A 24,193-nucleotide genomic window follows, 5' to 3' on the forward strand; every position below is an offset into this window, starting at 1 on the left:
GACATTGGAAACTTCTGTTCTAAGTCCTTAAACAGATACCTTGGTGTTCTGTATTTTAATGTATTTTTTTCGCCAGGCACTTGTCACACTACATGTCAGACCAGCGTGGTCTGTTAGCTGTGAACTAGCCAAGCGAGTGCATTTAGAGCCACTGATGGAAACGCTGATGGATTTCGTTGTAATGTGACAAGTGCCAGTCCATGAAAAAGAACAATTTCCAAATGTTAAGGTATACCTTCCTTTTGTCTAATACTGCATGCAATAACCAAGATGAACAACTGCTCATTTGTACATACTATATTTTGGGCTTGTTATACTTGGCACAGTAGAAGCCTAATCTGCTATTAATTCTTTGTGTAGCTTTAATAATAGCAGTTACTTTTCATGAGCGAGTTGACTGCAACCATGGACCTGTTTTGGACAGACTTGCTTCAATTAGCTAGCTCCATTTTTGAGCAACATTACAGGCTAAGAGTCCTTTGCTCTGAATTATGATATTACCACAATTTACAGTCATTGTGCAGCAGCCACATTGTGCCCTTTTGTAGCCGTTTGAGTCCTACTACTTCACATGCTAATTTCTACACAGGCTACAAACTGGCTGTCTGCAGTTAGCATGTTTTAGTCCACAGGTTAGGCTTGTGCCTGCCCCCCAGGTATCCAGCCCAGTCTTTTACAGTGTGTTCTTTCTTTACTATAGTCTGTTTTTGAATGGTTTTATATGTTTCTATCGATGAAAACTGTGTCATTAAAACTCTTTCCAGACATCAGTGGATTGTTTGTTAACAAGACAGACCCATACAATATGTACAATAGAATAGTGTTTTTGAAATAGAATCAGTTTTAGAGGTCAACCAGTGTTGCCCAAGGGGCTTTTTGGTACTTTTGTTGCAAAAAAAATAAAATATAGAATCAGAACTCAATAGAACAGACATGCACTTTTGGTGGGATTGTAAAAGTGAATGTGCTGATAGCACTGGGAAAGCATTTTTCTTAAGAGTGTGTCCAAATTTGAGGCTTTATAACAAGGCTGCTTTGTAAAAAATATATTTAAAATCTTGCTTAAAGGGCCACTTCATTGATTTTAAGTGTTTTGGTCATTGAAGAGTACTGCTCAGCATAAGAGAAATTGATGAAAGACACAGATTGGTTGAATTATGGGAAATGTAGGATCTTGTGTTCTTGGATCTTGATCCAAACTAGATCATCCTTCGTGACTTTTCTTTTATAATCTGTCTCTTATGAGTCCCCCAGCTTTATGAAATGGCACCACAAATGGCCATACTAAATCACTGGAGTGCCCCTTTAAAGAATCCCTGTCCATGACTTCTGAAACTACTACTGTGACAGAATTCACCTATGTTGACAGTTAAGTATTGGTAGAAACAGAACCAGCCTGGCTCGACTACAGCACAACTGTCTAATATCTAAAAAAAAAAGCCACTCTTCTCTAAATATTGATCATGTATTTGAATAGCTTTCCCAGGTTGCTGAGGTGCAGCATCTGCTCTCTGAGTTGTGATTTTATATCCAACAGTCATCATGTATCCCAGTTAACCTTGTGCAGTAGAGCTAAGAGCTAACATTGTGATCCGAGTAGTTTACCTGCTGTCCTGTTGTGCACATAATGTCATATCTGTGTCCTTCGCTATACTTCTGCTATAGTCCTCACTTGTTTTCTGTATTTACACAGGTAGTTGGTTGAATGTTTCTAACAGCAATCAGAGATTCAAATGTTTTCGCTATACAGCAGCCTGCTTTTTTGCCAAAAAAAAACAAAACAAAAAAACAACAAAAAACACCTAGTCAGAATTGTAATATACTGTACGTATAAGTGGATTTTTTTTTTTTCACTCATTCATAGTGGAACTTTCACCTTCTGGTTTTTCTGATCATTTCTATCTGTTTTTTTTTTTCTCTTTGTTCCTGCTTTAGTACAACTTATATTTCCAGTCCTGTTCTACTGGATGATAACAGTGATTTCTCAGCTCTTGTATTAAGTTACGCTTGGTTCCATAGACACAGAGACTGGAAAAAACCCCCCCACAGTGATCTAACTGTATACTGCAATAAATGGGGAGGAAAACAAACAAATGTTTACTGTCCCATTTCAAAGTGTCTCCCCTGACTTTGGTTTTTAAGAGTAAGCTGTGATCTCAGTCCTGTGAAGATCCACCATGAACTGGTACGCCTTACACCTGATTATCAACTAGATGCGGATTCTGGGAATTACTTGAGGTGGGACTATTTGCAAGCAATGCAGGCAAAATGATGTTTCTGCCTACAACGATCATGGCGTCAAACTCTTCAACAAAACTGTTCAAAGTGGTGTTATTCTGTGTCTACGGAACCGAACCATCTGCAATAATGTGTTTTTTCACTCTGCCTGTACATCTGAAATGTGTTAAAAAACTGCGAGTATCTGTCATAAGCTTTGATTAAACGTGGTATGTATGTGCGTTGGCCTCTGCAGGCTTGCTTTAGAAAGCTATAAATTCCTTCTGTGGGCCCTGCGATCAGCAGCTTGTAGCTACCAGCTGTGAGGCAGACAGTTTGTGCAATGTTAATTTAAAATCCCAGCTGTTATTGAGGCTCTGGCTTGATTTCTAGCTTGATTTAGAAAAGATTTATATTTTATACTTGTTTGAGGACAAAACCCAATAAATTTTGGTCTAAAGTTGTGCACTTGAGAGCGACGTTTTGCGTGTTTTGCTTTGAATAAATGTGATATGAAGCAGTCTGGACTAACTGCAGATGCAGAGAGGAAAGTAGTGCATAGTGTGCCATTAAAAGCTAGATCCTGCCTGTGAGTGACAGTTTGTTATTTTTGAGCTTAAGCTACTGAGCACCGTAGCCACTTGTATTTGATGTGTGATTGTTTAGGTGAGACTCTTTGCAGTACATATTAGTTTAGTTAAACCATCAGCAATGCAGTGTCAGTTGTTGAGAATACAGAGTTGTTAGTATTCTTTTGTAATTAATAATGGACTTGATAATAGATGACAATAGAATAAATCAAATAGATTTGAATATGAAAATCAATTGTCGTTATACATACGACACTCTGTTGGATTGCAGCATGAGATATTTGCAAGTGTTTGGAAGCTTTCTAGAAGTTGCTCCTGTATACTGTACAGCGGTCAGGGAAGGGAGAGAAGTACAGATGTGACTGTCACTGGGAGAGGACATCAGATTAAAACTGGAGAAAGAAAATGCCAACAAGGTAAGTGAGGTTAGTCCAACCTAGATTCCACTTATGTTATGGAGTCCTCACAAAGTCTTCTTTTAGATACAGGTAGATGCATTTGCAATTTAAAAAACATTGAAAGTTTTTGTTCTGATCTCAGTTTATTCATGTATGGTGTTGAACACTTTCACTTGTCCCAAGTGAACTGATGTTGCTTTATTTTCTCCTCCACAGTCAAGATGCTGGAAGAGAAAGATTAGCTAAAGATTAGGCTCTACTTTTTCCTGTTTTCATATCCAGCATCTCAGCCGTCAGACTACTCAGACCACTTTAGAGTTATTGAAGGGAATGAAGTAGTGTGTGCTCACACCTTGTTAGTGCAGAATTCTCCCGCAGGGTGTCTGCAACATTTCTGTCATCGCTATCTTCGACAAAGAGCATCACCATAGTAATATAAGTGGTGCTCAGATCCACAGTCAGTGGCATCACAACAGCATGTAATACCTTCGTGTTTGAATTGCTTTATTTCACATTTCCAGGATTTTCCGGCCCTAGATATCTAGTTCTGCATGATGAACTGTATTCTGTTGTATGCGTGTGTGATATATGTAATCATTCTGCCCAATTTCACACCAGATAGTTACATTTGAAATTTTTCAGTCATTGTAATCCACAAGTAAGGAAATTGACCACCTATGCTGTAATTCATAAAGAACATCACATGGGGTCAGTTTAGTGTTGCACATTTCTGTTTTTCTCTCAGATGTCCACTTTCTGGGAAATTGTCGCATCTCATCCACTGTTATTTGTTCACTGTTTCTATGTTTTACATTGTAAAACCTAAGGGGTACTCAGTTCATTAATTGAACCCTCTGGTAGATAATTGCACACAGTTTTAAAACCCTTGTTTTGTGTTCACCAAATTACAACGCATGAACACATCTTAAATATTTGAGATGTCTTTCAAATGTACAAAAACTGAACGCATTCCTATATCAGATTGCCATTCATATTAAATGTGTTTTATGGAGCCACATTTATTTCATGCACCATTGCTGATACAAAACGGTTTTGCTGCCACTATTTGTTTAAAGGTTTATTCACTGTGTGTTGAGGTGTGCAGCATGCGGCACTCCCCCTTTTTCAGCATCTGTCGGAACCTTTCTGCCCGGAACTGATATCTGCGGACAATGTGTTAATCGTGCACTTTTCACGTAAGGACTGCGTAGGCACGAGGGTGTAAACAAACAGTACCCGAGCAAGGCTCAGCCAGTTAATAGTTAACGCGTGCCTGTTAAAATTGTTGGATTAATTGTAGTTTTTGGCTTCGAATGGAGATATTTGGCAGCACGTTTGATGACTCGGTGTTTTCAGAGGCGAGAGACCGAGTTTCTGTGTCTCTGTCCTCTTACAACGCCAAACTCTGTGAGCCAGAGGTGAGACTGTTCAGCCATAACTTCACTGGTTAACGCTATGTACAGCTTCATGTACTGGATATGGATGAAGCGACTGTCCTGAAGGTTTTATGGCGGGAAGAAGCTATGAATACAAACCTCCGCTGGCTAGCTAACAGCTAAATTTAATATGACGCATGTATTTTTCCCTGTTCTGCAAGAAGAGAAGGAAACCAAAGCAATAATCACGGATTCAATCGAAATAAAAGAAGAAATGAAATAACCAAACGTTAAATATGCATAATACTATGTGACGCAGATAAAATGTATAAACAGGGGGTTAAATTGAAATGTCTTTACGTTGGCAAAGTGACATCAGCTACGGGGGTTGCTCTATGTTAAAAGAATCCAGTATATCCCATGTTATTTGGTCGAAATACTTATTTTGTTTACTAAATTTTATGTAGTAATGTGTGGAGAAACATTGTTTAACTCATTAGATGAGCCTGTTTTAAAATGGAATACCTTTGCTGAAGGATTCAGTGAAAGTTTCCAGTATTGCCTTGCCTCACATGTGAGGCTCTGTATGTGGAAATGATGCACAGTCCGTGAGGAGCTGACTTAAATGGATCCATGACGTGTTTTAAGCTTGTCATCTTTTCTCCTCTTGTTTCTCTCTCCAGTGGTTTTGTGAGAGTGCTGCTCTCGACACAGATGATTCATTGGAGAAGCAGAAAGTCTACAAGTTCAGAGGAGACTTGGCTGTGAGACAGGGGAGCTATCAGGTAACAGTCGTTCATTTTAGGCAGTCATCTCTACTTTCTAATACTTCTTAAGGGCAATTCAGATTTTTTCCAGTAATGCTGAAGTTGGTGGCAAGTGACAGAAAAGAAGCGGACGCTCAGTTTAATGTCCTTCATCAATGTATACTAGCTGAGTAATGTTTGTGGCGAGAAACATTTTTATGGCAGTGAGACTTACCAGGTTAAATAAAGATTTACCAATAATAATACTTTATGCTTTGTATTTATACACACACACTATCTGAAAATCTTCAGGCTTTTGTTCATACCACTCTGCGTCATGTTAAAAAGCCTTGCTGTGCTTGTTGTCGTGGTGTGGGGGATATAGAAAGCTTTGGATGCGTACAGCAGCTGCCTGGAGTGGATCGCTGACAACAACCTGACCATCAGAAGAGATGTACTGGAGGGAATGGCCCGATGCTGCACCAAACTGGGACAGAGGGACAGGGCGCTGCACTTTGCTGACTTACTGGTAATTCTTCAGAACTTTTCCTGAAAGGTTTTCTGTGCAGAGCAGCGTCCCACACAGGTGATTGTGACTGCATCAGCCTGCTGTCATTGTGAAACGCTTTATATATATCATGTGGTGTTTTGTTCATTTGAATAACATTCATGTTTACTCTTGCTGTCCGGTGGACATAGACAAAAACAATAGTGCACCATCTCTACATATTTTGTCTGATATAGGACATGAACAGTAAATCGCTAAAAGTAGAGGTTTCTCGATATAACGAGATAATCCATCATGAGAAAACAACTGCATAAGACCAACAGTGGACCATGGCATCCACACCATGCTCTGTGGGGTGGGTTTGGGTTTCAAGGCCAAGACAGTAAGGGATCAGTATAGGCTTGGAAAGGGGCCAGCACTCAGTGGTGATGTATACACCGTCTTTTTCCAGGGCAAAGAAGCCTCCAACACCTGCCACCTAACCAGCCTCCTGCTGCTCAAGGTAAGGATTAACCAGAACCCCCCCCCCCCCCCACACACACACACACACAGACTCAGTTTCCCTTTTTTTTTGTCTCCAAATCATTCTGCAAAGATCTAATAACATTATTATTTTATTGAAATATAAACTTTCACTGAAAGGTCACAATCTACCAGCATTTTGGAGACGTAGGAACCAAGATGTCGTCTCTGCAGCAGCTGTGCAGCCTGCTGCCCTTCAACCCCTGGCACTGGTACAACCTGGGACAGACATGTCTGCAGCTGCTGGACAGCAGCAGAACCACAGGTAGGATGGACATCATTTCCTGTCTGAACACCCACCAGTTGACCTCTTGTGCTTTTTTTTTTCTTTTGTTGTAACCAAGACATGGATGAAAATGAATTGATTTGTCCTCGTGGGCTGATGTGATCTGCTGTATTTGCCTCTACAAGGATCATGTTCCCCTCAGAGGTGTGAATCAGCAGAGGAGCAGAATGATGGAGAGACTAAGGACCGACGGGAGGAGGCAGCAGAGCTCGATGAGGACAGAGTCTGGCTGAAAGCTTGCACCTGTTTCATCAGGACGAGGTAGCTCTGTGCTCCAGCAGTTCAATGTGTCCTCTTTATGTATTCATGAAGAGCCTGAATGTAAATCATAGTGTCTGAACGTCTCCTCTGTCTCTGTCAGACTCCTGTTGAGAATCCTCCGGCAGCAGCAGTCCTCCTTTGTGCTGCAGCGAAGTGAAAACACCCTGCAGGTGACAGATGACGCATTACAGCGGCTAAATCCCAAAGAGACGACCCTGCAGGCTGTCACTGAGGTGGGGACACGCTCCTGGTTTGTGTCTGTGTGTTTGGGGTTAGCTGAGGTTTGGGGCTGAAGTTTTTTAACAGAGCAACATGGCTTCATTGTCCCTCTCTTCTCTCTCAGGTGATGTCAGAGGACCTGATCCCTGAGAAGATGAGGGAGGACTACCAGGATGGGGAGAGTCTGGCCAGTGTGTGTGTGCAGACATTCAGAGAGCGCTGGTGGAATAAGATCTTACAGACGGGAGTACTAGAGGCTGATGGCAGTCGACATGAGACGCAGACAGACACAAAGTCCTGATGCACCAGTGATGCCTACGTATAGAGGAGTTGGCAGACAGGAGGGAAACAGGACTGGATGAACTGAAAGCCAGATCCAAGTCCGAAAACAGAAGCTGACATGAGGTCTTATTGATATCACAAGTCCTCATACTGTGTGGACATAGTTCACAAATATGCTAAAATACATCAGAATACTCATGACTGTAATGTCATGGTTGAATGTCATGTTGAATGTTTCATGTTCATTAATGTTTATAAACCCAACATTCCCCAAAACCTTGGCCCCTCCTCCCTGGCTCAGCACCACCAGAAGCACACGCCCCCCACTCCTGACCACAGTCCCACACAGCCTAGTACCACTTGCAACATCATACTCCTACATGATGCAATTGATTGTGTACATGAACCAACAGCTACTCTAATACTGGGATTACTGGCTCAAACTAGCCAGCGAGTTGAGCCGTCTTCAGTCTAGCTCGCTGTTAGGCATGATTACATGTCACGATGATAAAGTAATTACAGTGCAGTGAGATCTGCAGAGTTATCGACGGCAGCCAACAGCAAGATAAGTTAATTGCTTTTATGTCTAGACGGGAGAGTTTAGCAGAACTTCCCGAGCTTCACACACTGATTACATTGTCAGCTTCTTTGAAATGTTCCGACCCTACCTGTGTGCTGTGCTGAGGGATACACACCCACTGCCCAAAGGTTGACACCCAGAAACTCACAGCAGAACAAGAAAATGCAGGGCAGGGTCTCTGCAGATAAACACGCCATAAGCGATGATTGAGAGGAACTACTCATGTGTTCGTCTATACGTTGTTTCTTAGGACAATCCTATATACTGTGCCTGTAATTCAAGCCCAGGGAGCTCTCCACAGTGAATTTAGTATCAAACATATCAGGCACACACTGACCATTAATGATTCATGCACTTCAAACTGTTCTATCATTTCTGACAGCCATTCTGTTCTGCAGTGAGACAGGAAACACTGTCAAAATGTCACGTATGCCTTAACATGTTCACATCTTAAATGATTTTAAGAAAATTGCATTGTGGGGTTTTTTTTTTTCTGAAATATCATCTGACGTGCAGATGTAGCTGAAGATGAATGATAGTCTAGCAGACATTGTGACACATCATAGCAGGAAAAGCACATGTATCAGAGCTCCGTGGGTGTGCCGCTTTCATTGCCTTGCTATTGTGCACGCTAGTACACGGCACTTAAATCTAACAGCCATCGTTGAGGTTATTAGTCCCACCTGTGTTTTTGCTTCTGCAAGTCAAAATATCTGCTGTCTAAAAGGCCTGTTACTACAGCAGACGTCTGTACTTACGATTGATGCATTTATTTAGGAGTTGTCATCTCCCAACATCAGCTGTTTGCAGAGTCTGCTGCTGGCCTCTTTTTATTCACCTCTCAGCAGTTGGACTGTTTCCACTGAAGCGAAAGCAGAGCCAGGAATAATAAAACATCACATTTCTTCAGTTGAAATGTGAAATATGTAAGAATTAACACCTACAGAGCAGTTGGCCAGCACAGATTTTATTCCCTTATTATACATGGATGAAATAAAAGCCTTTACACATGGTACACCTGCACAGGTGTGTCACATAACTGCCTGCATCAGACCTCTTCAGCACTGTGCAGGTGTGCACAGACCGTACTTGACTGACATCTCACTCACCCTGTTAGTTCTGTGATGGCAGGACAATTGTGGTTTGGCGACGTCGCACGCAATCTGCCCGAGCAGAGGTCTAATCGGCTAATGACTGAAAACACCTGTGTGGGTGTGCAGGGCCTTTGGTTGAAGATGAACCTGAATGTTCTGCTTTGTGAAATCACATTTTATCATGAAATTCTGCAGCTTTTCCAGGTTTGAAAACAGGAAGTGAGCCAAAGGCCTTCGATTGTTTTGCTAAATTAGGTCATTCCTTTTTGTTTTGCAGAAAATATAGATGTATTCTGCTCTAAAAATCGCCCTTTCAGCTGTTTTAACTCACAATCTTGTAGAAATAACAATAAGCTGGTGTGTTGACAGTAGAATAACACAGTATGTTTCACATGAACGGATGAATGCCCCATGTTTCATTGGCCTGGATGATGATGTCTCCTGCGTGTGAATCATTCTGTTTCTTTAACTCTGTCAGTTCTTGGTGATGTTTGGGTTCAGACCTGCTCCTTTGTAGCCTGCTGAGTGTCTATCACTCATGCTCTTACTCCTTCCTAATGACGTGTTCATGCTGTTGTAACACAGCCTCCAGCCTGCCTGCTGTCCTGTCCCGAAGGTGGTGCTGTAGGAGCTGTGGTGAGCCACAGGTCTGGTTATTGCAGCGTGACCCTGGGGCGTCCAGGTGAGTCTCGGAGGGGGCTGCAGATGTAGCTTGGAGTGGGACTGTAGCTGAGGTTGAAGATGAGCTCCCATGACCATCAGGGCTGACTTTGAACCTGGAGCCTCCATGCTTTGGCGATGCCTCTGGGGTTGATCCTGCTTCCTGGTTTGTAGCCCAGATATGTGTCCTCTTGGGTGGGTTACACTGAACTGGAGGCCTGTGTTGGCCTCCTTTGTTTTCAGATTCAGAGAGCAGTACCACTGCCGTCTTTGTCTGCTCAGCCCTTCAGCGATCGGCAGAGGCTTTATCAATCTGTCTCTATTCATCTGCTGAAAGAGAGGACCTTCAGTAACCACATTATGCTGCTCGAGATTTGAATTAGTCTTGAGAGGTGGCTGGTAACACACAGTCCTGTGCTGTCCGTGTGTGGGCGAAGCAGCGTGTAGAGGGTTTGACTCTTGAATCCTCACATTCCTTTCAGCTGGAGCGTTGACAGTAAGGCCGCTGAGTTGAGACTGAATGTGTGACACATGGGTCTGATCCAAAGGGTCTGAGTGGCTCTTGATCTGAGTTTGATTCTTCTCCAGAGGTTCCACATTTGTTTGTGCACCATCCTGGGTGCAGCCTGCTCCCACTGCATGCTTTGGCTTTCCCACAGATACACTCAGCAGTGCTCCAGGCTCAACCAGAGGTTTGGGGAACAGTTGTGGAAGTTTTTGATGCATACCAGTGTCTGCTCTGTGTAGAGGCTGGATATTTCTTTTGCTGAACTCCAAGTCTGGACTCTTTGGGTTGGACTTCAGCTTACTGACATCAGCGTTAGTGTTTTGAGCTGCATGTAATGGGGGGTGCCGAGGGAGAGTGACAAAGCCAGGAACTGGTTTGGAGCTGGAGAGTAACCTGTGGAATTCCTCATGGAAGCGTACGGCCGTGCTGCCCCTTAGAAGAACAGCAATACTACGATGGACCTGCCAGGATAGCCAGGAGAAGCTGAGGAGACAACCCACACACAGACACACGGACACACGGACACACACACACACACACACACACACACACACAGAGTTAATAACAGAGCTGGAAACTAAAGAGAACGGAGAAATACATGAGACAAGCAGTCATATGGCAAGATTTGCTATTTGAATGTGTCTTAATATGCATACATATTGTGTGTGTGTGTGTGTGTGTGTGTGTGTGTGTGTGTGTGTGTGTACCTGTATGAGCCAGTCAGCACCTCTGTCCAATCAGTGATGATAAAACTCTCGGCAATCTGACCAGTCAGCTTCTCGCCTGTCTTGGCACAATAGGTCTGTCCACTGACACTACGTACTGACAGTTTCTACACACACACACACACACACACACACACACACACACACACACACACACACACACACACACACACACACACACACAGACATATTACATGAATAAAATGTTAATTATCTTTATCATCCAGGTTTAAGTTGTAGTTGTTTCGCACAAAATGATCCATGGATGTTTGCAAATAGTTGGCAACTGCAGCAGCAAGTTAAATATAGAAATAAGTATGTTAAATATGGAGCGTCACCATTATGTATCGGAGTGGACCACTGCACTGTAATTTAATAGTCAAGTGTTAATTGTGTGCATCACAACAGTGCCTGCTAAAGTCCAGTGAAATCTTGCATTCATTTAAAATATAATTGTCCCGTGACACAGCGGAGGCCGAACTATTTTTCACATTTGCTTGTAATCAGCATCCGCTAATGTCCTGCTGAATGTCATTTGGTTTCATGCGTTAGTGGCAAAAAGTCCCCTGATTTTCCAAACACAGACTCTTTAACAGGATGCTGGAGCTCAAAGGTCAGCTTGTGAAAGAGAACAAAGAGAAAGAGACATCTATTGAGACACAGAAGACAGCAGCACGGCCTGCACATGGAGGGAGAGGGTGACTAAGTGACACTCGGGTGGATGGAGTGGTGAACCTCTCTCCAGCCTCACATGTGAACGTCTGAGTCTTTCCAGGATGCCCCCTTCATACCCAATCATGATGAACCTGATTATCTGTGGAATGTACCAAACAGGTATTTTTGGAGCGTTCCACATCTTTCCCAGACTTTAGCTGCTCCTGTCCCAACTTGTTTGAAACATGTTGCTGCATCCAATTCAGAATAAGCAGATATTTACAAAAATCAATGAAGCTGATGAGGTAAAACATTAAATATATTGTTCTGGAACTGTTTTCAGTATATGTCAAAAAAAAGATAAGCAAGTTGTCACATTTTGTTTTATTTCTGTTTTCATCAATCGGCTGTAGCTGATGTCACGTCCACCACGAAAATGAAAGCTTTGACACATCTTTTTTTCCCTCAGGGAGATTATGAGGTTAAAGCAGCTAACATGAAGCCTAAAGCATTAAGCTCACATGCATGTGGTCTCTGCATGTGATTTGTCGGGTTTTGAATGGGTGTGTGTTTTTGTGGGTGTATTCTGGAGTGCACAGATGTGATACAGTGTTTGGATCCAAAGGATAGAAGTTGAAGAAGGGCATTTCTAGACCAGGGCTCCTCAAAGGTCACACAGGTTTTTAGACTGTAAGTTACATTCCTGACAACTTAGACACATTTTGGTCAAAGCAGAATACAGAAGATGAACAAACTGACCGGAAAGTTTTTGCTGTTGAGTTTGAGGTCCTGCCACATGCTGACGAACACGTTCAGGTTGAGATGATCCAGCAGCAGGTGGACGGACACGTTCCTCTTCGTGCTCGTCTCCAGAAGGTCACACAGCAGCTCGACGTCACTGAAGCTGTCCGTCACTATCGCTACGGCCTGTGCAGATGTACGGCTCATTCAGCACACAAGATCCAACACCAACATTTTCACATCATCACGCTCAGGTACAGGCACACACAGAGACACACCTACCGTGGTGGCCTTTCTAAGGAACTCTCTGACCATGTCTTTCATGCCAGCTGCCTTGCTGTCAGACTGGAAATAGATTTCCAGCCTGGGCTCATGATCAGTCCTCTTCACATCTGGAAGGGACAAAAACATGATGAGCAGTTGCAGCAAGTGAGGAGAGAAAGGGTTAAACACAGAACACCTGGACAATTTGCTTACACACAAGATTCCTACTCCTGTAATACCTTTTTGCCCGCTCAGGTCCAAACCCACCACGGTGGCATCACTGTCAGTGGACATGGCAGGACATCGTGTGGCAGACTGAGAGCCAGCAGACAAATTCTCTAACTCTTTGTCCTCATCATCTTCACATGAACCAGGATCAGCTGCGTAAAGCACAAAACCCTGCATCAAGCTATGATGAATAAAAAGTAACACAACCTGCAATCTCTTTGTTTTGTAAAAACAAAACAAAAAAAAGGGACAAACGTTTCCAACCCGTGCTGCTGTCCCTCCCATTTTCCAGGATGTAGTTCTTCTCCAGCTGTGACAGAAAGTCCACCTCTCCCTCTGCGTTCAGCACCTCCTGGTATCCCTCCAAGCCCCGGCTGAGCAGGGAGTCCGCTGCCAGCCGAGTGCTCTCGTTGTGGCTCAGGTCCAGCGTGGGCCTGCTGGCTATGAAGTCGTGGTACGAGCAGGAAGGGATGCGCAGGTCTTGAACCCTTCGCCTCACCTTCCCCTGGCGCTTTGACCTCCTGTACCACAGCGCAGACGCACCGTCGGAATCCATGGGTGATGGACTTCAGTTCAAGTCTTCAAGTTCACTTATCAGAAGATGATCAGTGAATGAGTTGAAGCAGAAGCGGGCCGATGCTGCACGAGTGAGACGGTTACCTGCAAGTCTCTGACATTAATGAAAGAACTTGTGGTTGAAGCACACAGAGAGGAAAGTGTGGAACCGCCCCCGCTCAGGGCGAGAGGGTTTCACAGGTGATGAGAGATGACAGGTGAGAGCAGAAGTCATGCAGTTCAGTGCTGATGTGACCTTCCAGGATCGAACGCACACAGAAAATACATAAGAAGGTGCGTCCACGTATGAATATAGAAATATGTTGTATTGAATGAAATTTAGCTTCAAGACATATTTCTGTATTTCTATGTGGCGGATGAAGGTCAAGACTGAAAGAACAAATCATGATTTTGCTGTTTTCCTGAGATGAAATGAGAGCAGGTGAGCTCAGACAAAAGATGGGTGGAGGCAAAGAAAATGAGTGACAGGAATGAGGATGGCTGTCATTTCAGCTCACATCTAGCAACACCTGGATGCTTCAAGGACCGAAAGCACAGACTTGACAGTTCCAGACACACCCAGAGAGAGCAGAAGCACACAGCTCCTCATTACTTTTACACTAATTACACTTTGGCTTCTTGACTGTCATCCAAACCTGTCTTCAGCCTCCATCTCTTTTCATAAATCAGACTGGGCTTGGCAGGAACACAGACCGCAAGCGCATTCTGTTTACAGGAAACTGAGCTGCATATATATTTCAGCTTTGAAACATATTCGAATGGATGTCAGCAGAGTTTGAAGAGCTGCATTACAAATGGAAGACTGCTACAATCACTGGGCTGTTGCTTACTAACTAGAGCTGCAATGACTAGTTGATAGACAGAAAAATAATTAGCAACTGTTTTGGTAATTGATCAATTGCAATTTTTCGTTTTACGACCAGAAACATTTGTTGGTTTCAGCTATTTGAATGTAAGGATCCTGCTTTTGTTGGTCGTTTATGATAGTAAAGGAAGAGTTTTGGGATTTTGGACTATTGGTTGGACAAGAGGAGCAATCTGAAGACGTCACTTTAGGCTCTATAAAAATTGTGAAGAGTATTTTTCACAATACTTTGACATTTTACAGACTAGATGATTAATCAGTTCATCATAATGCTTGGCAGATGAATGTATAATGAAAATAACTGTTAGTTGCAGCCCTGTTACCAGTGATACCATATAAAAAGGACTGCGTGTATCTTAAAAATCACAATGAAACACAAGGGCACATCAGGATTTTGAAAAACATTTTTATCAAAAACTGGTTTCAAATAAATTAGATAAGATTCCTCCAAATAAAAATTCAAAAGGGATCACCAGCACAAATATTTAAAAAAAATGACAAGCATGAATATGTACGACTGAACATTAAATGGAGGGCTGGATGATAACATTCACCTGTTTCTGTGCTTACAGGGAGCCGTCAGGTGGGAGATGATAGTCTTCATGAGATCGTGGCTGATGGTGCACAGTGAACTTGTTTGGCTGCATTAATAATTTGTAGCTTTAGAGGGAGGGGAGCGTGGTCTGTGAGCACTGCTCCTCAGTCTGAGTCAGTGTTTCTGTTTGCTCGAGACAAGAAGATGTTTTTCTGACACTCTGAAGACGGAGATGTGGTCACTGAGAGACAGAGGACGGTGTGTGGACAGACTGTGAGGAGGCAGAGCTGCCCTCTCTGGCTCTGGCCGCCAGCTTCCGCCTCAGCTCTCTGATTTCCTTCAGCAGCTCTCGCTCGCTGCTGTCCAGCTGGGCCCGGCCTCGGTCCAGGGAAACTGACAGAGAACGAACACAGAGAGATATAACAAGATAAACGTGGTTATGTGATGAAAAGTGGCAACGATTCAACCATTAGTTGATTGACAGACTGTTAATTAGCGATGGATTCATAGCTCAGTGGATTTTCAAGCAGGTTGTCTATGACTCACAGTTGGTGGAGGTGCTCTCTGAAGGTGAGCTGCTGTTCAGACACACCATGTTGGCTCCTGCCTGCTTTGGGGGGGTGGCAGAGTCGAGTCCGACCCCTGGACCGGCAGCCCTGGTTCCAAAGAAAACAGCAGTGGAGGCACTGGGTCTATGAGGAAGTTCTCTGGTCCTTATCCTCGCCTGCCTCTGCCCGTCTGGCACAGTGCAAACACTGTAATGTTAGATCCATGTCTGGATAATAGACAGCTCACGCAGACTGCAAACAAGTGGAGCGATACCTGTGTCTGCAGAAGGCAACGGCTGCCGCTGCTCCTGTAGCTGAGCTCTGCTACTCATCACTTCATCCCACTGCAAATCAACACCATGCATACAAGTGACACTTCAGTGCAGTTCATGCATTGAGATGCTCAGACTTGATGTTGCTTCCAAAATACCAATCTTTTTGTTTTCTTTCAGAAAACAGATTTTAAGAGAGGAGCTCCTAAATGATATCACAGTGACTGTACACAGACAAGCCAATGCATCATGTAAACTGATGTGTTGACAAACACGCTCTTGTTTTTCTCACCTTCCTTCCTGCCACATCTCTCATGGCGTCAGCCACTCTCTCCTCCTCTGCCAGCGTTTGCCTGTGAAGCTCTGCCAGTCTCTCCCTCTTCCTCTCCTGCTCGGCGTCCACCTGCTGCAGGCGCTCCGCCACCTCTCTCCGCCAGTCCGAGTCCAAGCCCAGCTGGCACGCCTCCGCCAGGGACTCCTCCAGCGCCTGCGTGCGAGCAGAGAACGAGAGAAAGTTTAACAAATGCAAGAGGAAGAGATCCCAAGTACCTGTGCTGAAATCAGTGTTCAGGTGACTAACCTGCATGTTTGTCTCGGTGCTGTGTAGCAGCTCTGTGAAGCTCTCCTCCTCTCTTTCTGCCCTCCTCATCCTCATCTCCACCTCCTCCTCAACCTGCTGTCCAATGCGCTCCTGCTCCTTTAACAGGTGCTGATTCAAAGAGAAAGCAGTACCAACATTTTATGCCTCCAGGTACTTCAACTGCCAAATGTGCTCTAGGTTTATGAGAGGAACTCTGGTGACTAAATGGAAAAACAGTCACAGAGAGAGAGGAAGAGAGGGACAAATGAATCAAAAAGAGGAGGTAGGGAGAGAGGGAGGAAGGCTGAATGCAGCGTGTTTGTCACCTGTTCAAGCCGTCTCCTCTGAGCCTCCAGCTCCATCTGTCTGACTTCCAGATCCTGGACTGCTGCAGCGCTCTCTCGCTCCCGGAGATCCATCTGAGGCATGACATAAAGGTTATTGTTGGGGTAGTACTCAAACATGAAGAGACAAGCACATTCATTCTGCTAAACTATGAGCAGCACAGCTCGGGATTCCAGCCCAGGATCTCTGGTTTTGCAAGCTTCTCCTTTAACAACCCCCCCAAAAAAAACCCCTTCAGAATATGCCTCAGCGGCACACGTGTTCATATAAAAAGACCTTAAATGTCGGTCATTCGGGCAGGTTCACCTTTCGACTGATCTCCTGCTCCAGTCCTCGGATCTGTGTGGCTCTCAGGTCCTGCTGGTGTTTGAGGAAACGTCTTCTGGTTGCGTCCAGCAGCTGTAACTCCTTCACCTTCAGCTCCCTCTTCATGGCTGCCAACCTGCAGAGGACGGAGCGCTGTGAGCAAACAGATCTGCTCACTGGCAGCCTTTTTTCTTTCCTCATAGCTGAACTTTGGAGGTGTGAAGTGTCTTGTGCTTTTTACTTCGCCCTCTGCTGTGTTAGCTTTTCCTCTTCCTGTGCCAGGATGTTTCTGCGCTGCTCCTCTGCCTTCTGCAGCAGCTCCTGTGTTCATATCCAACGATTCAGTTCCCTTCATTTCCATTCCTGGCTTGCGTTTCATATATCGACAACAACACAAAATGACAACAAATTCTACAAATGTTGAAAGACCACACCTACCTGTTGTGTGTGATAGGCCTCCTCTTCAGCTTGGCGACGCACAAAATCTGCACGCAGGGCTGACACCTCCTGCCTGTTGAGTCAAAAACACTCACATTTCACCTGCTGCACCTTTTCTCAATAATGACTAATGAAATGTGTTGCCTTAGATTCATTTTAGCTCATTAAACAAGCATTACTGAGCATCTTATTAACACTATCTGTAATCTCACCTCTCACGGAGATACTCCATCTCCTGTAGTTGTATCTTCTCCCTCTCCCGGCTCTGGTACTGCACTATGAATTCTGGGTAGTGATTGAACACAGGGTACTGGTCTTTGGTCAGCGGTGCAAAGTCAGAAAGCATGGTCCTGGGATGTATGTCAGCTGGTGTGCCGCTCATGAGCCGGTAGGCCTCCTTTATCATGGCTCCCACATCCAGGTTGTTACGGTGGTGGAAGAAATACTGAAAGGGGAAAAAACAGGAGAGATGAGACAAGATTTCATGGAGGGGGAGACAGAAAAATTGACCAACATCAGGGCTGGCTGTATTTTCAGAGGAGAGAAAGTGGTCACCTCAAAGTCCTGTTTCTGGGAGCAGAGCAGCAGAGGCTCACGGCAGCAGGTGATGTAAGCCACACAGGCCATGAGCAGGAACGATGGGTGGTTGGAGAAGATCGAGTCAAAGAGTCGAAGCCACTCATCACGAGTCAAAACCTCGGAGAACAATGTCTCCAGCAGTGGCCAAACATAGAGCTGAGGCAGATAAAGAGACATAATATAAAATGTGTGGATGTAAACGCTGCAGAGTCATGTGATCACATGGGTGTTCCAGCAGCGTGTGGCTGCGTGAGGCTGCGTACTGCTACTCTCACCTGTGACGTGATGCCACAGTCCACCAGGTGCTGCAGCAGTTCCTTGTCATGATGAGCCAGGACGTTCTCCGCCATGCTCAGGATGTTCAGAGGAGGGTTGGGGAAGTACTCGAACCAATGCTGACACCAGTTCACTGAAGAACCAAACAACAGACTCAGACTTAACGTTCAGGTGGTTTTATGCTTATGATTGCAGCAGTGTTGAGACAAAACATGTAGTAACTAAAGATACTGGACTCAAACCAGCAGCCAAAAGCAACATAAAGCTTTCAAGTGTGTGTAGTTGAACTGTTCCAAAAGCTTCCATGAAGCAATGCTGTAATGAGCAGCAGCAACAACTTTAAGTACCTATGACAGTGGCCACCACTTCAAAGCAGAGCATTGGGTTGTTCTGGAAGAGCTTGACGAAAGGGAAGGCTACCAGGGGAAGGTACTCCACCTCTCCAAAGATGGCCGCCCAGTGAGCTAACGCAGACAAAACCCTGTAGGGCGGAGAAAAGGGCCAAATTCTTCAAAACCTCAAAATCCTGCAATCAAAATGGGAAAATATGTGTCCTTATCAATGGCTGTATACAAAGATGGATGACATGGTAGTTTCTTAAAAGTGAAGCCAAAACATCTGAATCGCCCCTCAGTGTCGAGATGGCAGCACCTGTATCCGCTATATTTTGGCTTCATTGTTGTACAGTGGGAGGAAGTGGAGATGTATCTTCCATCTTTATTTACAACTCATTAGTACTTAGAATCAGTTTTGGTGTGTGTGTGTGTGTGTGTGTGTGTGTGTGTGTGTGTGTGTGTGTGTGTGTGTGTGTGTGTGTGTGAAGGCACCTCTGCAGTCCCCTCTGCAGCTTGTGACTTTTGATGGGGTATTTATCATGCAGAGTGGCGTAGGCTGGATGCAGGCCTTTGTCAGTCAGGCTGCTGTACGCTGCATGGTTCTCTGGGAGACACAACAAAGACCGCCATACAAACATCCTGCAACATGGACACACAAATGAACCATGTAAGCATTTAACACATATAAGTGTTAAGTGTTAAAAAGGGATGAACGATGATCCCTCCTCCCATGAAAGTAATCTTTACCTGTACTTAGTTGGATATTCTCCAAATGCCTTGAGCAGAGCCACCAATCTCTTCTTATTCAGACCACCAGGTAGCTCATTCTATTGACAGATGCAAAACCTTAACACTCCTTTAAATCAAGCACTCATTGTATCGAGACAGAAAGTGGGAAATGCTTTGTGTTTTAGCTCTATGATAAATAAAACTTCATGAAGAGAAAATGAAGAAAAACAAAGTATCACGACATGGCTGTGTGTCGTTCCCACCTCTTTATCCTCGGCTGTGGACTCAGCAGGGGATCTGAGTGTCTTCACCCGTGTCCGTCTTCCCGAGCTCCTGGCTGGTCTCTGAATGACTTCTGACCTCACTTTGACCTTTAGGTTAGACAATTTCTGATCAGCTTCACCACTGCAGACTACTGCCACCTGGGAGGAAGGAGGCTAGGTGAGGGTGAGACACACACACACACACACACACACACACACACACACACACACACACACACACACACACACACACACACACACACACACACACACACACACACACACACACGCGTGATATGATCATACATACAAAACAATATCTTATTATCAACAAACCTGAAAGGTTTTGCCACTGTGTACAGCATTGTGCTGTTGTCACCTTGTTTAATTCCTGCGTGAGACTCTGAACGCTGTAGATATTGATGCTGCCATTATCCATGATGGCCACAACGTGTCGGCCATTAGGGCTGACTGCCACTGCGGTGATGGCGTCGTCGTGGGAACCCATGTGGAAAAGCATCTTGCAGGTGTGAATGTTGATGAAGCGCATCACGCCGTCCTGGCTCAGCACACCTAGTGTCTACAGAGGAGAAAAGAAAACAGACCGGGCGGACATGCTTACTGTGGAGAAGACTGAAAATTTTAAAACAGAAATACGGAAACCGAACAGGGCAGTCCTGCTGTCTGTGTACCTGGCTGGCTCCTCCGTCAAAGCTGTCGGGCAGGAACTCCAGCTGTCGCACAGTTCGGACCTTCGTGGGCATCTGAATCACTCTGATCAGCTGTTTGCTGTCCAGACACCACAGGTGCAGCAGGTTAGAGCGCCCACCAGCTGCAAGGCTTTTACCATCACTGCAAACAAAAAAGTCAGGCATATCAGTGTCATGAAGAATTACACTGAAAAGCTACATAATCAGTGAGCTAGCCAGCGGCTGTGACGTGAGAGGCCCACCGAGTGACAGCAAAGGCCTTGTAGGAGATTCTGGGTCCGCAGTCGGGGACAGGGAGCTGATATTTGCAGAACAGTGTGTCGCTCTCCCAAGCAAAGATGGAGTCATCGCTGAAACAGCTGAGGATGGTGTTACTGAGAGGCAGGAAAAACACCTGCAACGCAAACAACAGACGATGACAACAAGGAAAACAAAGAACAAATTCAGTACATGTCACACATTTTGGTATGTCTGCGTGTTTACCCTCTGAATGCCAACAGACTGCCTGATGTTGAGCTTCCTCTTCCTCTGGAAGGTGTCCAGGTCCCAGAGCTGGGCCGTGTCCGAGGATGTGCTGATGGCATAGCGACCTGAGCTGTGGACAGAGATGAAGGAAACGGCTCCCTCGTGACCCCGCATCCAGCTGACCAGCTGCTTTGTGTCTGAGAGAAACACAATAAAACAACAGCAAGTTTCAGTTAAAAGTAACTTATGTGAGAAAGTCCTGAGAACCTCAAAGTTCAGCAGTACAATGACTATTTGAAGAATAACGCAACGTGTAGATGTGTCCATCATAATACCTTTGTCAAAGCACTTGATGGTGTGGTCAGCCAGGGCCACAAGGAACTCTGTCGTCCTGCGGAGGCCGAACGCCAGAGCCGTGGAAGCCTGTCCTGTCTTCTGCACCAGACGGAATCTTCCCCAAGAAGAAGCAATGAAATACACAAGACCAGATCAACGCGAAAGCATGTTGAGTTTATACAGAAAAGGAAATATTTGTGATGGAAAATGAGTTATTCTCTAAGGGTGAAAAAAGACGAGTTTAGCAGAAAATGGGAACAATTGATTAGGTTTAGAAATAAAGACATCTGCACCATTTCACTGCCATGTTTTTGTTGTACTTGTGTATGTATATTGCGGAAAAACTGGGAACAAAATCGGAGTGTGAAGTATTTCTTGTCCATCTTCTTCTGCTCTAAATATTCAGCCTCAGAGAAGAGATGCATCAGTGTTAAATGGTTTATCACTATATGGCCACAATGATGACACAATAGTTGTGGATATGATATAATTCCCATGAAGGTAACTGTTGCAAAACAAATCCTATAAATAAACCCAATTTATTAACAAATGAATGCTTAAAACACTACACTACAACACATTATTTCTGGGCTTTTGAGCACAAGCCAGACCTGTTTCTGCTGATGTCAAAGACGTAGATGTTGCCATGGTGATCCCCAGCCAGGAAGGTCTCTCCTGTGGTGTCAAAGGCCACATGGAGGAAACGCACCGTCTTGGCCTGCTGAGCAGTGCGGACCACCTTCACCAACACACTGAAGAAGACAGAGAACACACCTTAAAGGGGGAACACAGCACGCAGACGGTGCTCGGGTGGAGAGAAACACATTTCAGTGCATCGTGGCTGCTCTCTGGTGGTTAGAGCACACTTGAAAAAACGTGGCTGATCAATTAAATGCTAAAACTTTTCTCATGACCAAACACACTTCTGTCAAATTGATTAGATCTATTCAGACATCTGATGTTAGACTACACACCGACTGTGATTCAATTTGCTTTTATTCTCCTGATCTTAAAACAGGAAAGTGATAAAAGCACAGTTGTACCAAAAATATGATCACAACAGTGACATTCAGGCAGGGTTTGTTAACACTGGTCAGGACCTTTAAGATCTTAGTCCAGATACATGAGATCATCTCAGCACACCGTCAGATAGGTGGTCCTCAAACTGGATGCTAAAAATGAGGAATTTATCTTTACTTTCTATCTTTTTCCTCTATCCTAAAACATAATCAGTTATGCCTGTACTCTGGCTGGAATTTAGAAACTAAATTATAAATCGGCCAACAAGAAGAGCGGCAACAAAACTCTCCAGAGGCACCAGAGAGAGAATACACTGGCGTTATAAAGGACTGAGCACTTGTATGAATGTACAAAGAGTGCAACAAGTGTGACCGATCATTACTAAACTGTAAGCATTTGACTACCTTGCAATGTTATTTGAGAATCAGAAATACATGTCACGGAGAGATCTCACAACAGATAAATGTGTCACTATCAGGTGCACGTAAAGTAATCAAGCATAAATTTAGCTGTTTCAGACCTACCTCTTGCTTAATGTTGGCTTTCGATGCCAGACTTTGCCCTCTTCTTTGTTCCCGATGTCCGTCACTTCCATTTCAAAGACGTCTGTACGAAGTCGTGATAAATCTTTGGAGATAATTAAATGGTTACTGCCCCTGTTTACAGGAACATGGCTAGCTAGCGGGCTAATATGCTAGCCGGGCTGGTGTCTTCACAGGCGGAGCAAACAGCGCGAAATTTGAAAGAGCGACATTCAATGTGTTTAGTTTGAAGTAAAGAAAAGAGAAGCCGCAGAGCTCAGCGCCATTTACTCTTCACACCACAACACACAACTTTAACACTGTTCTTCAACTTCACTAACAGAAGGGCTTTTTTTTCTATTTACTTGTTTTGCGGACGGTTATTTTGTCGCTCGAAGGTGACGTAAAAGGTAAATATATGCGTGCATTATGGGAGTTGTAGTTCAAAACCCTCATCATGATACGATGTAAAGACATTATTTCAGAAGAAGCAATTGCGGGCATGTCAAATAAATATTTGACAGTAAATTTATCTTAGTTTCCACCATGTTAATTTCCTAAAGTGTTTCTAAAGTGGACTACTGATGAAATTCCTAATTTTCCACTTTATGAAACCCAGATTCCAAATCATCAAAAGCCATTTAACAGTGTAGGCTTGCTTTTCACTGATGACTATGGGATGCAGTCAGGTAGAGGTGCACAGCAGCTGGGTGAACCACTATGGACAGCTTGTGGCCAGCTTGTGGTGGTAAGCCATTGGCGAGCAGCCACACCCTTTGTCCTGTGAGGTTCTGGTGTGCTGTGCCAGTCTGACTGCATTAACTGAGTCCCTCTCTAGCTGAACTGGTCCAATATATAAAATGTGATTTTACATGGCAGGCTTTAATACAATGCTTAGACCAGATTTAAACTAATAGCTAATGCCTGGAATTAAGTTGAGACCCCTCTCGTGGTTTTCCTTTTTCACCTGGTCTCCATTTGCCAGTTTTGCAAAAATCAATCAATCAATAGATAAAATAATTGATATGCTTATCATCATCTTCAATGAAAATATATGACCTTCCTCTTTATTCCCTCTTTTTTTTCATTGCAGGTCATTGGTGCACAGAAAATCCTGTTTGCTGTTTATTTCGATCAGACAGCTGATAGCATGTGTTGCCATTCAAATAGCAAAACCTTTCTTAGAGGTGTAATTTCACTTTAACAGAAAAAGAAAGTGGCAATGACCCCTCATTGGTCAACAACAGTAGTCACTTATTCTGGTAATTTCTCATTAAGTAAACTCTAAATCTAAACCTTACCCAGACCGAGACCCAGACTGTTGAGCATCAGATAGATAGATAGATAGATAGATAGATAGATAGATAGATAGATAGATAGATAGATAGATAGATAGATAGATAGATAGATAGATAGGCTACTTTATTCATCCCCAAGGGAAATTCACACACAAATATTACTGCTATCATGCTGTATTGTACAACAGACAACAATATCTTTTGTTTTTGCATCTTCACAATGTATTATGATGTTTATTGAATTGGCTGCACAATTATTACACGTCTCTTCATTCAGAATGGGCCCAAAAACCTGAAACATCTGAGTTGTGAAGTGAAGTGAGAACATGAGGCTTCA

At 44.0% G+C, this 24,193-nt stretch overlaps 3 protein-coding genes across 3 annotated transcripts; 1 reads left to right on the forward strand and 2 right to left on the reverse strand.

The window, feature by feature from the left end:
• Window positions 1-4,392: 4,392 nt before the first annotated feature.
• Window positions 4,393-8,447, forward strand: c7h8orf76 (chromosome 7 C8orf76 homolog). The gene is made up of 8 exons (XM_070966575.1): window positions 4,393-4,623; window positions 5,265-5,366; window positions 5,713-5,856; window positions 6,287-6,337; window positions 6,478-6,622; window positions 6,769-6,904; window positions 7,005-7,137; window positions 7,248-8,447. The coding sequence occupies exons 1-8, from the start codon at window positions 4,519-4,521 to the stop codon at window positions 7,422-7,424; spliced, it is 993 nt and encodes a 330-aa protein (XP_070822676.1). The 5' UTR covers window positions 4,393-4,518; the 3' UTR covers window positions 7,425-8,447.
• Window positions 8,448-9,553: 1,106 nt separating this feature from the next.
• Window positions 9,554-13,454, reverse strand: LOC139334154 (uncharacterized). The gene is made up of 5 exons (XM_070966916.1): window positions 13,124-13,454; window positions 12,650-13,011; window positions 12,386-12,553; window positions 10,955-11,079; window positions 9,554-10,730 (listed from the first exon to the last, which is right to left on the reverse strand). The coding sequence occupies exons 1-5, from the start codon at window positions 13,413-13,415 to the stop codon at window positions 9,554-9,556; spliced, it is 2,124 nt and encodes a 707-aa protein (XP_070823017.1). The 5' UTR covers window positions 13,416-13,454.
• A 1,235-nt stretch (window positions 13,455-14,689) lies between these two features.
• Window positions 14,690-22,948, reverse strand: tbc1d31 (TBC1 domain family, member 31). The gene is made up of 23 exons (XM_070967269.1): window positions 22,562-22,948; window positions 21,629-21,769; window positions 21,017-21,132; window positions 20,700-20,878; window positions 20,459-20,610; window positions 20,199-20,358; window positions 19,886-20,086; window positions 19,507-19,680; window positions 19,262-19,341; window positions 19,007-19,153; window positions 18,527-18,660; window positions 18,179-18,312; window positions 17,880-18,059; window positions 17,537-17,769; window positions 17,325-17,397; window positions 17,128-17,207; window positions 16,887-17,022; window positions 16,562-16,654; window positions 16,236-16,364; window positions 15,948-16,142; window positions 15,658-15,727; window positions 15,382-15,573; window positions 14,690-15,228 (listed from the first exon to the last, which is right to left on the reverse strand). The coding sequence occupies exons 1-23, from the start codon at window positions 22,630-22,632 to the stop codon at window positions 15,074-15,076; spliced, it is 3,225 nt and encodes a 1,074-aa protein (XP_070823370.1). The 5' UTR covers window positions 22,633-22,948; the 3' UTR covers window positions 14,690-15,073.
• Between the last annotated feature and the right edge of the window lie 1,245 nt (window positions 22,949-24,193).

This window comes from Chaetodon trifascialis, chromosome 7 (genome assembly GCF_039877785.1).
Source record: "Chaetodon trifascialis isolate fChaTrf1 chromosome 7, fChaTrf1.hap1, whole genome shotgun sequence".
In the NCBI taxonomy this organism is placed as follows: Eukaryota; Metazoa; Chordata; class Actinopteri; order Chaetodontiformes; family Chaetodontidae; genus Chaetodon; species Chaetodon trifascialis.

Excerpts from the sequence above, each read along its gene's own strand:
- c7h8orf76 (XM_070966575.1), top strand. The coding sequence starts at position 4,519 with ATGGAGATATTTGGCAGCACGTTTGATGACTCGGTGTTTTCAGAGGCG. Across the intron at positions 5,857-6,286 it reads TGCACTTTGCTGACTTACTG|GGCAAAGAAGCCTCCAACAC; the intron begins GTAATTCTTCAG and ends GTCTTTTTCCAG. Across the intron at positions 6,623-6,768 it reads GGACAGCAGCAGAACCACAG|GATCATGTTCCCCTCAGAGG; the intron begins GTAGGATGGACA and ends TGCCTCTACAAG.
- LOC139334154 (XM_070966916.1), bottom strand. The coding sequence starts at position 13,415 with ATGGATTCCGACGGTGCGTCTGCGCTGTGGTACAGGAGGTCAAAGCGC. Across the intron at positions 13,012-13,123 it reads TGGGAGGGACAGCAGCACGG|CTGATCCTGGTTCATGTGAA; the intron begins GTTGGAAACGTT and ends TGCTTTACGCAG. Across the intron at positions 10,731-10,954 it reads GTGCTGACTGGCTCATACAG|CTTCTCCTGGCTATCCTGGC; the intron begins GTACACACACAC and ends TTGTCTCCTCAG.
- tbc1d31 (XM_070967269.1), bottom strand. The coding sequence starts at position 22,632 with ATGGAAGTGACGGACATCGGGAACAAAGAAGAGGGCAAAGTCTGGCAT. Across the intron at positions 20,879-21,016 it reads CATCAAGTGCTTTGACAAAG|ACACAAAGCAGCTGGTCAGC; the intron begins GTATTATGATGG and ends TGTTTCTCTCAG. Across the intron at positions 15,728-15,947 it reads GAGATGTGGCAGGAAGGAAG|TGGGATGAAGTGATGAGTAG; the intron begins GTGAGAAAAACA and ends GTTGATTTGCAG.